General features: G+C 42.4%; 1 protein-coding gene across 2 annotated transcripts in view; it reads right to left on the bottom strand.

The window, feature by feature from the left end:
- LOC117778278 (semaphorin-6B-like) overlaps nucleotides 1-13,063 on the bottom strand; it is a 30,444-nt gene that overhangs the window by 12,705 nt on the left and 4,676 nt on the right. For both annotated transcript variants that reach the window (XM_034613739.1, XM_034613738.1), the window contains exons 2-5: nucleotides 2,816-2,939; nucleotides 1,871-1,982; nucleotides 762-822; nucleotides 591-653 (exon numbers count right to left, since the gene is read on the bottom strand). In XM_034613739.1, coding sequence (XP_034469630.1) covers nucleotides 591-653; nucleotides 762-822; nucleotides 1,871-1,982; nucleotides 2,816-2,936 — 357 coding nt within the window. In that variant the 5' untranslated portion in view covers nucleotides 2,937-2,939. The remainder of the gene's footprint in view (nucleotides 1-590; nucleotides 654-761; nucleotides 823-1,870; nucleotides 1,983-2,815; nucleotides 2,940-13,063) is intronic.

The following is a 13,063-nucleotide window of genomic DNA, read 5'->3' as shown; positions in this document are numbered from 1 at the left end:
ATTTCAATTACTGTGTCCTCCCTGAGGCTGTGTCACTCTCTGCTCACTTTGCTCTATAATGTTTCCTGTTGCCTCTTTTTATTTTTTCCTCCCACATCTCCACCCGAATTGGATTCTGCCTGTGGCACTGCTACATTTATACAATAAAGCTTGTATTTTAGGTTACACCCTGTCAACCAGTCTGCCATCCCATCAAATCTTTCCTTTCTGTGGGTTTGATCACATTCCCTTCATATTTCAGAAAAATGTCACCCATTGCTTTATATATAAACATTATTCTCATCTTGCTCCCAGGCAAGAAATGAGATATGTGATGACGATTGGCCCTTTGCAGATGTGCAAGAAAATGGCTTTTAAGCTCTGTGGATAGCTTTGCCTCTGGATAACGTTTCTCTGAGCTACCTTGATTAAGTAATGTGCTGGTTCTGTATGACAAGATCAAATTTGTGCAAATGCCATATGCAGGTTGGCCCAAAGGAAATAAGTTTTCACTAACAGCTGTTATCTGTCCATGCATGTGAGAATCTGGATAGTGTTGACGCATGTATGAGTGGGTCTCAAAGTCTGGGTGTTGTGCACGAGCGTGATACCTCGTGTTTGCCCTTCATCCGGCACACTCGAATGTCGTTCTTATTGGATTCCCACGTCCGTTTCTGCCAAAGCAACAAGCCACAGTCAGGACATGTTTGCTACATGTGCAGAACATGGTCAATTGCATGTGCATGTTTGGTTTTGTGTGCGTGTGAGAAAATGAGTCGTACCTTGCTGTAGAACATCTCATCACCGGCCATGTTATCCAGCTCCACTCTGTATAAGTCATCTCTACACAGCACAAACACACAACAAATTATTCCCACTGTGACACTAAGATTTTAATAGGATTGGATATTTAATATATAATATAAACAACAATTTAAACACTGATTAACTGTCAACAGTAAGCCAGTGGTTTAGCATTGTGACCGAAACTGCCAAAAATAATAAATAAATAAATGACGAAATACATAAATAGACTAGTATGAATTTTATCTTTTATTAACATATATAGGTATTCATTTCTTCATTTACTTATTTCTATATATATTATCAAGGTGTTTGTTTATTTATTTAGTTTTAATTTTGGCAGTAACAGGTTTGGTGGAAACATAGACCTGTATATTCTGATTCTATTTTCTTTACTGATCTTTTAAAATTGATTCCAAAAAAACACTGATTCATCTTTTTAGGATTTTTTCCAACGGCAGATGTCATTTCTCTCATCAGCAAGTGAGGACAAACAGAGCAGAGGTTTATTTTAATATTAACTGGCAAGAATATGTGGATATATCATCTGTGTTGCATTAAACAGTGATGATAATTAATGGCTGAATAAAAGTAGGTCTACTGCTGTTTTTTTAAATATGCATTTCTGCTAGTCGGCCACCTGTTTGTGTTTTTGTGACACAAATCTGTTCTCGTCGAACAAGCTAAAGCAGCAGCAGTGAAACAGTATCTGGATGGTCAAGTGTTCCATTAAAATCTGGTGGATTATATTATTTATTTATGTTATTCTTTTACTTTATCATATAGTCTTATTTGCTTTGTTTTACACCCTTATTTACTTTATCATATTAGGCCCACAAACCGCTGTTTGCCTGCCACTGATATGAGGCCATTCTTATTTTCCATGTGTCGAGTATGAGAGTGATGTAAACAAACTGCTTTCACTTGACATTTAACTAGCGTGATTGAATACAGCCTCACTAGAACAAATGAAAATGTCCTCTGCAGAGTGACAGCAGATGGGGGCTGTGGCATCAAATGAAAGCAAGAAGGATATTAATGCGAACACAATGCTAACACACAGTCGGAGGCGGTTGCCGTTGGTTACCTGGCTCCTATGTAGAGCGTGCGGTTGACTTGGAGGACCGTCTGGATGTGCAGCTCCTGTCGCTGAGCGGAACGATGAGCTCTGCCCAGGAACACTGGATATCTTCTCACCACTGACATGAACACACAGACACACATGGAGAACGAAGCCCTTACTAAAACATCCAGAAATGAGGTGTCTCGCTCAAGGAGAGCTGGACAGCTGAGGACAGAGTGAGCACTTTCTCCATCTATATTAACCCAAAGAAACGAGGCGGGACATAAAATGGCTCCTGCAACCTTCACTTTAATAGTGTCCTCACTCACTCTTGATGCTTTTGTTTGAGGGAAAAAACAAAGATAATGGGCAGAGACGAATGGCGGAGCAGTTACAGCAGACTGAACCACTTCCCTGCCTTTTCCCAAACGTTTCAGGTAAATGAGAGAGTACAGATGAGGTGGGGAGAGGAAGTGGCAGGATCAGACTGTGAGAAAGTTTTGAACAGGAGGACAACAGCCTCCTCAGGGAGCTCTCATCAACAGGAGACAGATTGGGAAAATGTCTCATTGTCCTTGACTGCAGGGGAGAGAGAGAGAGAGAGAGAGAGAGAGAGAGAGAGAGAGAGAGAGAGAGAGAGAGAGAGAGAGAGAGAGAACATAGCCATCCATCTCCACCTGTCTCCTCCCCTTCTTCCATGCATCCCTCAGCCCTCACACTCATCTTCTGTATCACCCCATCCCACTTGTTCATCTTCATGCACCTCTCAACCTTTTTCTCTCTTCCCTACTTTCTTTCTTTCTTTCGTTCTGTCTTTTCCTTATTTTTTCTTTCTTCCTTTCTCATATTTATTAATATACCACAACAGGGCTCCAACCTTTGACCCCTGCAATTTCCACATCTACAATGGAGCCATTCATCAAAGCCACACCTACACACACACACACACACAGTGGGAAGGACACATACCCTCTACAGGGACGTAGCTGAGGGGACTGGGCTCCTCTGGGAATGAGCCATCAGCGAGTCGAAGCAGCAACAGAAGAAATGTGAGGGGAGTGGCCGCGGTCGCCATGGCAGCAGCACACATGCACTGTTAACAAAGAGAGAATGAAGAGAAAATTTGTCATTGTTGTGCACTGTATATACATATATGTGTAGATGTGTGTGTGTGTGTGTGTGTGTGTGTGTGTGTGTGTGTGTGTGTGTGTGTGTGTGTGTGTGTGTGTGTGTGTGTGTGTGTGTGTGTGTGTGTGTGTGGGTGTGTGTGTGTGTGTGTGTGCATGGATGAGGGTGCTTGTGTGTGTGTGTTGATAGTTTTATAGATTTCCCACAGTGGACTTCCAACCAAGTGGAAACCTGATTTCAACAGGTTTGTGTGTGTGTGTGTGTGTGTGTGTGTGTGTGTGTGTGTGTGTGTGTGTGTGTGTGTGTGTGTGTGTGTGTGTGTGTGTGTGTGTGTGTGTGTGTGTGAGGACAGGGTCAGCAGTGCAGCGGAGTGACTGCTCCCACCAACCTGGCTAGAGCGGGGAGCTAATGTGTTTCTGTTGTCTGCTTTAGCAGTGTAATGGGGATCTATTGTCAGGAATGTCACTCCATTGTCAAACACTTTGAATTGAGGCGGATTCTCACAGCCATATAACACAACAAGACACAGAACATCCACAGGGTAACAAAGGCACTTTGTGTGCTAATGCTCTTTTCCCTAATTGTGTTTCTATACGGGCATATGGAGGCTGTATTACTGGTAATTAACCACAAATGGAGGGAGTTGTTCTTTATAGATCAGACAGTAAAGCAGGGAGTGACTGGGGCAAGCTGGACAATGTCTGTCTGAAGGTCAGAAGTCAAGAATGCCCTAAATCACCAGCAAGATAAAAGGAGATGAAACAGATTGTAGTCTAAAAAAGCTAAAAGGCAGCAAAAGAGTCATCCTGCGTGAGATACACACAAACACATGAACAAAATAAGACTTTAAACACCCGGTGTATAAATGACATGAAAATGAAAAACATAGTTGCCTGCAATTTTTTTTTTTTAATATTCATTCTGGCAGGGATGCAAATTGGCAACAGTTGCAAAACCAAATGAAAATAGCTCAGTATTCAGAAGACATCAGTATTATCCAATGTTGATGAGCTTGTCCTCTTCCTCAATCCAATAAAAAAAGATATGTCCCATTTTACAAGGTATAGAAAGACATAATCCAGGATGTTGGGACAATTTGGGGTGTTCTGAGCTAGATGCTAGAGCTGTATCTGAGGAGGGGGAGAATCATGCTGGTGTCCTTTTGAAACAGCGGCCGGCGTCTGTCTGAAGTAAGTTCTTGTACAGCCTTCTAACTAGGATAGTGTACAGTGATTGGTTGATGCATATAATCACAGTGCAAAAGCTCAGAAACAACGACCTCCATCCAAAAAGGAGGAAAAAAACATTCTCCATCACATACTATTCACCTTCACTGTGAAAGTAAAGTTTTATGTTGTAAGATTCATCATCTGGGGTCAATGCATTTCTGTAAGAAGTTTGAATGAAATTCATCTGATAGTTGTTGAGACCCCTTATTTTATACATCAGCATCTCCTGCACCAAAAACCACAGCAGGTTAATTAACACTGCTGCATATAAGCTGCACATAGACATATTCTGTATATAGTGGCTACACAATCATACACATGTTTAAATGTTGAAACCCAAAACGCCCCTGGCTCAGCTGCATTGCTTCCATGGCAGAACTGATTGTGTTCGATGTGAGAATACTTTGAAAGGGAAGAGGCGAGTGAAGGCCAGCAAATGTGAGGAAAACAAAAAAGGGTGGGATGCTTGGGTTTCGTTTGACACAAAAAGGAAAAGAAGGGTTAGAAATTGAAGGAAAAAAGAGGTGAGCAACATGAACGCAGGTCCCATTAAATCAACCTGCACACCAAGTTCCACATTTGCTCCCACCCCCGCTTATTTCCTTTCATCCTCTGTCTCACTACCTCCATCACCCACCTCTTCCCTTCATCTCTCTTCCTTTCTATCTCTCAGCTTGTCTGTTCCAGGATAAGACCCCGACGACTGTTTTCGGAGATGGAACGCCAGGTTTGAAAGGTAGATGTGCTGGTTGCTAAGGTGACGATATCTGCTATTTGAAGCACGAAGATGTAACACACACAGGGACACACACACACAAACACACACACGTACATATTTGCACGTGTGTGTGAATGCATGTGTGTATATTATACATGCACATGCCCGTGTTTCACCAACACTTCAGAGTGAGCATGAGAGTTTGAGTGACAAGCTGTTTGAAGACATCAGTGAAGCAACGCGGCGGCAGACTATACCCGAAGGGCCACTTCAAATGAAAATCTAGCCCAGAGATTCCAGGTTCGACTCTCTCTCTCTCTCTCTACGCCTTCTCCTCATCAGACGCATCGGAGGAACCCTGAGGATGTATGAGTGGGGGGGGGGACTGGGATTCCCTGGCGTAGAACACATTGAGTCAGGCAGGGGTTATCCTCATTTCATCATTACCACTATATGAGAAGGGTCAAAATTTGATGCTGAAAAACCTAAAATGAAATTCCGCTTCCTTGTGTGTATTGAATCGAATGATGGAATTAAATAAAGAGTGCTTCTAGTGGGATTAGCCCCCATTTAGGTCGCTTTGTCACATTAATTGCTTGTCTCCAAGTGACTCAGTTGGCAGCTCTATTCAGAAATTATTACTCAGTCAAATCTGAACACACAGACGTGATGAATATATATTTTACATTCAGCGTGAAAAAAACAATTTTTTAAAGCTCAGAACGTCACAATCAATGTTGACATTTTACAGATTCATGTACAGATACTTTCCTAGAAAACTCTTTTATATTGCATAAAAAATAAATATGTACAGTTCAACTCATATGCTCAACTTATTCTAAAAATATTGACATAAGGCACACAGTGTCTGCTTTAACGGCACACACACACACACACACACACACACACACACACACACACACACACTCACAAACTGCACATACAACATACCAAAACCCTGCAGCCAATCCTTAATGAAACCTCCTCATTAGAGAGCATATTGATTAAGGTCATCGATCCATAAGATGAACCATCAGATCTGGGCCAAGGCCAGCATATAAGAGGCCGGCTGCAGGCCAGTGCCATGACGAAGGCAGTATTTTTACCACCCTAGGCTCTAGAGGGGCAGCGCCTTGATATTCAGACCATCAGACGCTCTAAGTTTTCCCTGCTGAGCCCTAAGACAGAGGAGAGACAACAAATGATAAAAAAACACGGATGGTTGGCGTGAGTTTTGATAGATACTGCCTGCTGCAGACCTCCAGCCCATCAAGCTATCAAAAATCAGGCTGCTGGTGAGAGATCAGGAAATCCTGGGGAAGCAAGACGAGCGAGAGGAAGGAAGAAAGGGTGTTCTGTTATTTGTGTCAGATCTCATTAGCGAGATGGAATTAAATAGTGGGACACTGACACGGTCATCATGGGATGCATGTAATGACGACGACGGCCATGCGGAGTAATCTAGCCTCATCAGGAAGCCCATTAGCAAATCACCTGCTAACACTCACATCATTAACCAATCAGCAGGCCATTGGAAGAAGCATAATCACCTGCTCTCACCTCTTATCAGTTCGTCCATATGTTTTGTACTCATCGGCCGAGACTGAGCTCCGTTACATGTGGTCTTTCTCTCCAGTGTGCTGATCTGACATGAATGTCGGGGGTCTACACAACCCCCCACCCCCCCGGTGCATCAAGCTGAACGTGAAAGTGAACGTGAATTATTGTGTATTTAACATTTACCCACGGACCCATCTTAAAATGCTACAGTGGCCTTTAGTGTATATTAGACATGCTCATGTTTGCACTGAGCACCTCAACTATTAATGCAGCTCAGCAAAATCAATACACTCTCCTCCTGATAAACAGAGACCGAATAAAGAGCAGCATCTCTATTCACAACCAGGAGCATTGACAGACCATCAGGAAACAAACAGAGAAGGTCTCAGCGGTCTGTCTGAAGACGTGGACGCACAGAGAGCGAAAAACCAAAGCCAAAGCCACTGCTGTGCAATGCAGGATGCTGTTTCCAAGACGCACGAGCCCTGACCTGTGCTGCACCCGGCTGATCAAACCTTCCAAATGTGTGTGACGGCATGTGTGTGACAGAAACTGGAAGGGTACAAATCTGTCCTTTTTTTAGAGTCTTTTTTGTGGCATTGACATTTTACTGTTAATTGTGTCTGAACTGGGATTTCTGATGCCTTGTGTTGAATCTGTTGTTGTGATTAGGTCTCTCTCTCTCTCTCTCTCTCTCTCTCTCTCTCTCTCTCTCTCTCTCTCTCTCTCTCTCTCTCTCTTTCTCTCTCTCTCTCTCTCTCTCTCTCTCTCTCTCTCTCTCTCTCTCTCTCTCTCTCTCTCTCTCTCTGTTTTCCCTCTATCTCTCGCTCTCTGTTTAGCTGCTGCAGCCACTCCACTCCTTTGTTACCGTAGCAACCAATAGCAAAGCCAGGCAGAGATGTTCTATTGCAGTAGATGTAAAAGCGAGGAGGGCGTGTTCGCCCTCTAACACATACATAAGTGTGAGCATACTTGCATGCGCGCACACGCAAACACACCTACACCTACACATCCACACACAGATGCATACACTTGAACATTAACCCAGATCCGTGGACGTTCATATGAGTGTGCATGAACACATACATGGACAAGGAGGTGGTGGTACCCTCTCTCTCAACAAGGAGGGGGATGGGGGAGCTGCGAGCAGTTTGGCTCCACATTATTTACACACTGAAAAGACACCACAGCTCATTTGAAATCAATAGGTCAGCAGTGGAAAATATTCTTTGAAAACACATTACATAGATTTATTATTCATCGAGTTGGAAAAGATGCTAATCTCTGAGGCCTTTTCATGGGATTTCCACTTCAACTATTTGATGTTTAAGCTGATCTTTGTTCTGTGTGTATGGAAAACTAGTCAGACTCATTACATGTAACAACTTGTCTGGACTGTGATACACTGGTGACCCGTCCAGGTTGTACCCCGTCTCTCGCCCCACTGTCAGCTGGGATCGGCTCCAGCCCCTGTGCAACACTAAGCGGGATAGATAGGTAGGAATGGAACTTTACTTGATATGAGGAAAAATGCGATTTTCCAACCTTCGTCTTTTTCCATGAAGATAGGTTTAAAATGCTTTCCCCCAATGCAGCTTTCAGACTTCCTCTGCTTGATGTGAACATTTTAATTGGATTCAAAAGAATAAACTGTAAAATAGATATATATCAACATGAAGATAACATTGGTAACACACTGGCTCCTGAGGAAAGTATGTGCAGGTTAAAGCCCAGAATGAAGAAAGATGGCCTGAGGGTAGAGACGCAGACACGGGCTAAACTGGGAGAAGTGGGTCACCTTCAGACTTCAGTACTCCTCGCTGAGACCACTATAGCTTCATTAATAGAGTTAAGGCACATTTCCACTGGAAATGGAGAGGGTGAAGACCTAATGAGACATTTCCGCATGATTTTCTTACTGCGGCACAGTGGTGGGATGTAATGAAGTACATTTACTTTGTACTGCACATAAGTATATTTTTCATGTATCTGTACTTTACAAATTTCCACTTTACTCCACAACATATATTAACAAAGATATTTTTAGTAAAGTAATTAATAACAAGAGGGGAACTGGTGCACTCATCCAATCAAAGCGGGAAGGTAACATTAAACCCCGCCTCCTTCAACAAGAGCAAGGTGCAGTTAAAGAAACACCTGAATCTGATAATGCTGTAGTACACATTGTATTACATACAGCAAGTACTTTTACTTTGAACACTTCCATCAGTGACTCAGACGATCATCATGATTATGTTAATCTCAGGTGTCTGTTTCAAAAAATGGTGCCAAGAGTTGCCAAGTAAACAGATAAAGATGAAAACAACCTGATTCAACAATCCAGCTATAGACTTCAATACATCCAGATTAATTAGATTTGGTATTTTAAAGTGTAGGTCGAAAGTTCTCTCTCCTTTACTTCAAATATATCAGAATTTTTGTAAAACTGTATTTAACAACTTTGATGAATGAATGAGGAACTGCACTGACACATTTTAACATTCATCTTGTAAGACTGACACTTGATGAAAAATGCACAGCAAACACATAGATCACAATGTAAAGGTGGGAGGGTAACATTTATAGGAAGTCCACCAGCTGCCCAGTCTTGCAGTTGTGAGAGGAAGTTCATAACTCATAACAAACTGCATGTTAAACAAATTGTTTTGGGGAAGTGACTCTGTGAAGTATCATGATCCCTGATAAGAAACAATCTATATGGCGCCATAAACGTGAACACTGCATATAACTCTAAACTGACATTTCACACAAACAATGACTAATATGTTAATTAATTAGTTTTAGAGGATAATTGTTTTCATTTTTTGACAGAGCTGGGTTGTTGCAAACTGTTTTTTAAACCTTGTTCTAGCCTCTATTCTAACCTAGGTTAACAGGCTTCTGGCTGTAATAGTTGTAAGAGTGGTATCGATCTTCTCATCTAACTCTCACAAATTAGGCAAAAGAACTTATTTCCTGAAAACATCTCGTCTTTAAATTCACGGTCATGTCATAGTGCAGTTTGAAGATCACTAGTTTAGTTGGTATTGGCGCTGGTAAACTATACACACTGGAGTTCCAGATTTTGTATGCAAAATGGCTGCAGTGGGAATATTTATTTGTTTTAGGCCTCTGAGAAATCTCCCATAACAGGTGGCAGTATCGGTAGAACCACATGGTGTCAAAGCAAACAGGCTGAAATGAAAAGGAATGAATATATGGATATTTATTCAGAATTCACAGACCCGTTCACATGTAGGCACACAAACACAGGGAGAAGCTAATACACACGCAGACACACACAATCCCAATCTCTTCAACAATGGAATCACTGTGTCAAGTCTTTATCTTATCAAGGTGGAGGCGATATTCCCTCAAGTGGCTGCCTGTCTCCTCCGCGCAGGTCTAATCAGAGTTAAGGGAATCTGTCTTTTGCTGTTAAATATCCTAAAATACTATTCAATCTACAGGGTCGTTTATATGCTAATGCAAAGGTTACCTCTGCATAGGCCTTTGGCACAGCTGTATGCTGTTAGGTTATGTGAAAAAAAAAGAGACAGAAAGCAGAGAGTGAGAGAGAGGTGGCAAGAATGAATAAGTAACGTAAGAGGAGGATGAAAAGAGGAGATGGAAGAGGAGGAAAAGAGAGGAGACACAGAGACAGAGAGGAAGAGAGAGATATTCCCTTGGGTGAGTGCCATAGGTAATTAAAATAGGATGGACAGAGCTGGAGTCTAGCCAAAGAGAGCTCCATCTCCCCTCAGACTTCTTCCCCAATCAGGCCCTCTGCCTTAAGCCAAATTGCTGCTAGTGTCAGGCACACAGGAGTCTATGTATGCAGTGAGTTATCAGCTGATAGATAATGGACATCAACATATATATGCTGGGGTAAACACAGAACTGAGAAATACAGGTACCAAGCAACAAAAACGCCTTGTTCACAAATGGCACAAACGTGGTGCTGCACTGAGACACACACACACACACACACACACACACACACACACACGCACACACACACACGGACACAGGCACACACAAACACAAAGAGGTTTGAACAACTATGCTTATTATATGCTTATTCTATTTTATATTTATTTTATTCTATTTTTTTTGCTTGTAATATTCTGAGCATTGCTAGAAGAGAGCCTGTGACCCAAGCATTTCATTGCCAGCAACTGCTTAATGTAATTGTTGTGCATATGACAATAAACTCTTGAATCTTGAATCTTGAATCTTGAATCTTGAATCTTGAATCTATTAGGACTTTGCTTCATTGTGGACAGCTTAACCAATTCACAACAAACCCTAACCGTAACCTAAACATAATTCCCTCCTTGACCAGGACCTCTGAAATTAAATTAAGTCTCATTAGGACCGAGCTTTGGTCCTGATAAGGTCAGTGTTTATGCTGGAAAAGGTCCTAACACACACACACACACACACACACACACACACACACACACACACACACACACACACACACACACACACACACACACACACACACACACACACACACACACACACACACACACACACACACACAGTTGTGTCTCCATCACTTCAGATGATATTACATTAACTTAACATTAACTGCTACTTGTCTAACCCTGACCCATAACCTAATCTGAACCTAATCTTAACCGCACTATAACCTTAAAACGATTACAAATTCTCCACCTTAAAATTTACGTTGCGTTTTGGAGATAAGTCCCCCATAATGTGACCGTTAACAGCTGTAGGTCTCAACAACATGAGCGATACCTAGACCACACACACACACACACACACACACACACACACACACACACACACACACACACACACACACACACACACACACACACACACACACACACACTCACACACGCTCACATTTACTGGTGCTGTACAAAGCTGCAGCAAGGGCAAACGTTACTAACCAGAGTTTGACTGCAGTAAGCACATATACATTCACTGCACAGCTCTGAGCGAGCACATGAGTATGCAGTGCACACACTCGGACACACACTATGAGCACAGAGTCGAACACATGCACACCCCGGATACATACGACAGCAATGAGGATGCAGTCCAACTGCGGTCTAGGAGTGTTAATGTTTTTTTCAAATATGAATCGGATCTGTTTTCGTGTTGTTATGATTCTGTTTTGTCACAGTGTTAATGGTGCTCATACAGCACAATGTAAATCATGACATCAGTCTCCAGGGAGCGTCTTTTATTCCTCTTAACCGCGTCTTAAGGTAACCTTCTAATAGCACAAAGAAGAATCATCTTATTGCTTTCATGTTCAAGCATGAATATATATTTTTTTCTTTTGTTATATTTTGGGTGTCTTTGCTTCTTGTGTCTCAGCCCAGCCTTTCCTTGCCTTTCATTTCTCCACTTCAATAAAGAGTATGCTAAATAGGCTGTGCTAATGCCTCAATGTGGCAGCCATTACCAAAAACCTCATACCCTGTTAGCACCTTCTATTGTGCTGATGTAAAAGGAGGCATGAGCTGAAAGGTAGCCCAAGTTGTCATCGTTGTGTTGTTCCGCACGCTGTGATCACCAGTGAGGGTAAATATAGCTATTTTGGCAGAAACCTGCTAAGAGGATCACAGCTCACAATAGGTGGTCCACGCTCAACAGATATCAAAATGCCAATACCTCGTGGATTGACATGTGCACACAAGCGCACACCGAATGCACGCACACACTCACACACCTATGGCGTAAACATCCATAAGTGGAGACGACGCCTCCCCCCCGAGAGCCCTCTCTCCACCTCGCAGGTATAATTGTGTTTCTGCTATGCTTTGCTCCTCTCCTCTCGTTTGTGACTGGGCCCCAGATGAAAAGCCATAATTAAAAGAGAAAAGTTGTTTGTTGCAAAGAAGGGGATGGGCGTGGGAGATGAAGGGGAGAGAGAGATTAGCCATAACAAAGCTCCATGAGGCTACAAAACCATCTTCAGTAGCTGGGAGACAAAGGACTCAGATGTGCCTTTATCTCCCAATAAAAAACTCTTCCAAATCCCCCTGGCTAAGCTGCCATAACTAAAGCCTGCCTTTGGGTAAGGTGCCTGCTGAATTTGTTGGACAACAAAAGCGGGAGAATATTTGGAGGTGAACTCTATGAGAGATATCCAGTATATGCCTCCATTCATATTGTGCAAGGAATAAAAAAATCCAAGTGCCTCAGTGTTGGCATTTGAGAAAAGGTTACTTGCTTATTTGCGTATTTTGTCTCTCCATCCACAGATGTGTGAGGGCCTCAGTGAAAGCATGACGTAGATGGTCATTTTCCCACTTTTGCAATTTTGTTATGTAAATGAGATCACAGAAGGTAAGAGATTGTATTACCTCTGTCTTTCTAAGTTGAAACCGCTGTGGTGTCACTCACAACTGAAATGCCGGGGCAGTTAAATGGTAGGACCAGCCGAATGCAAAGAGATGAGTTCATTTGAGAGACCAACTAGCTCATTCAGTTCCTCCCTCGGCTACATTCATACTACTCCAGAGTTTTAGAGCCAATAAAACGGAGAAGATTGGAAAAATACTGGCCCAGTTTTAGTTTGAAAACTTCGGGGCTGCA

Source organism: Hippoglossus hippoglossus, chromosome 17, assembly GCF_009819705.1.
Source record: "Hippoglossus hippoglossus isolate fHipHip1 chromosome 17, fHipHip1.pri, whole genome shotgun sequence".
NCBI lineage: Eukaryota > Metazoa > Chordata > Actinopteri > Pleuronectiformes > Pleuronectidae > Hippoglossus > Hippoglossus hippoglossus.
The sequence above is the reverse complement of the archived record's forward strand: the minus strand, read 5'-3'. Positions and strand labels throughout refer to the sequence as shown.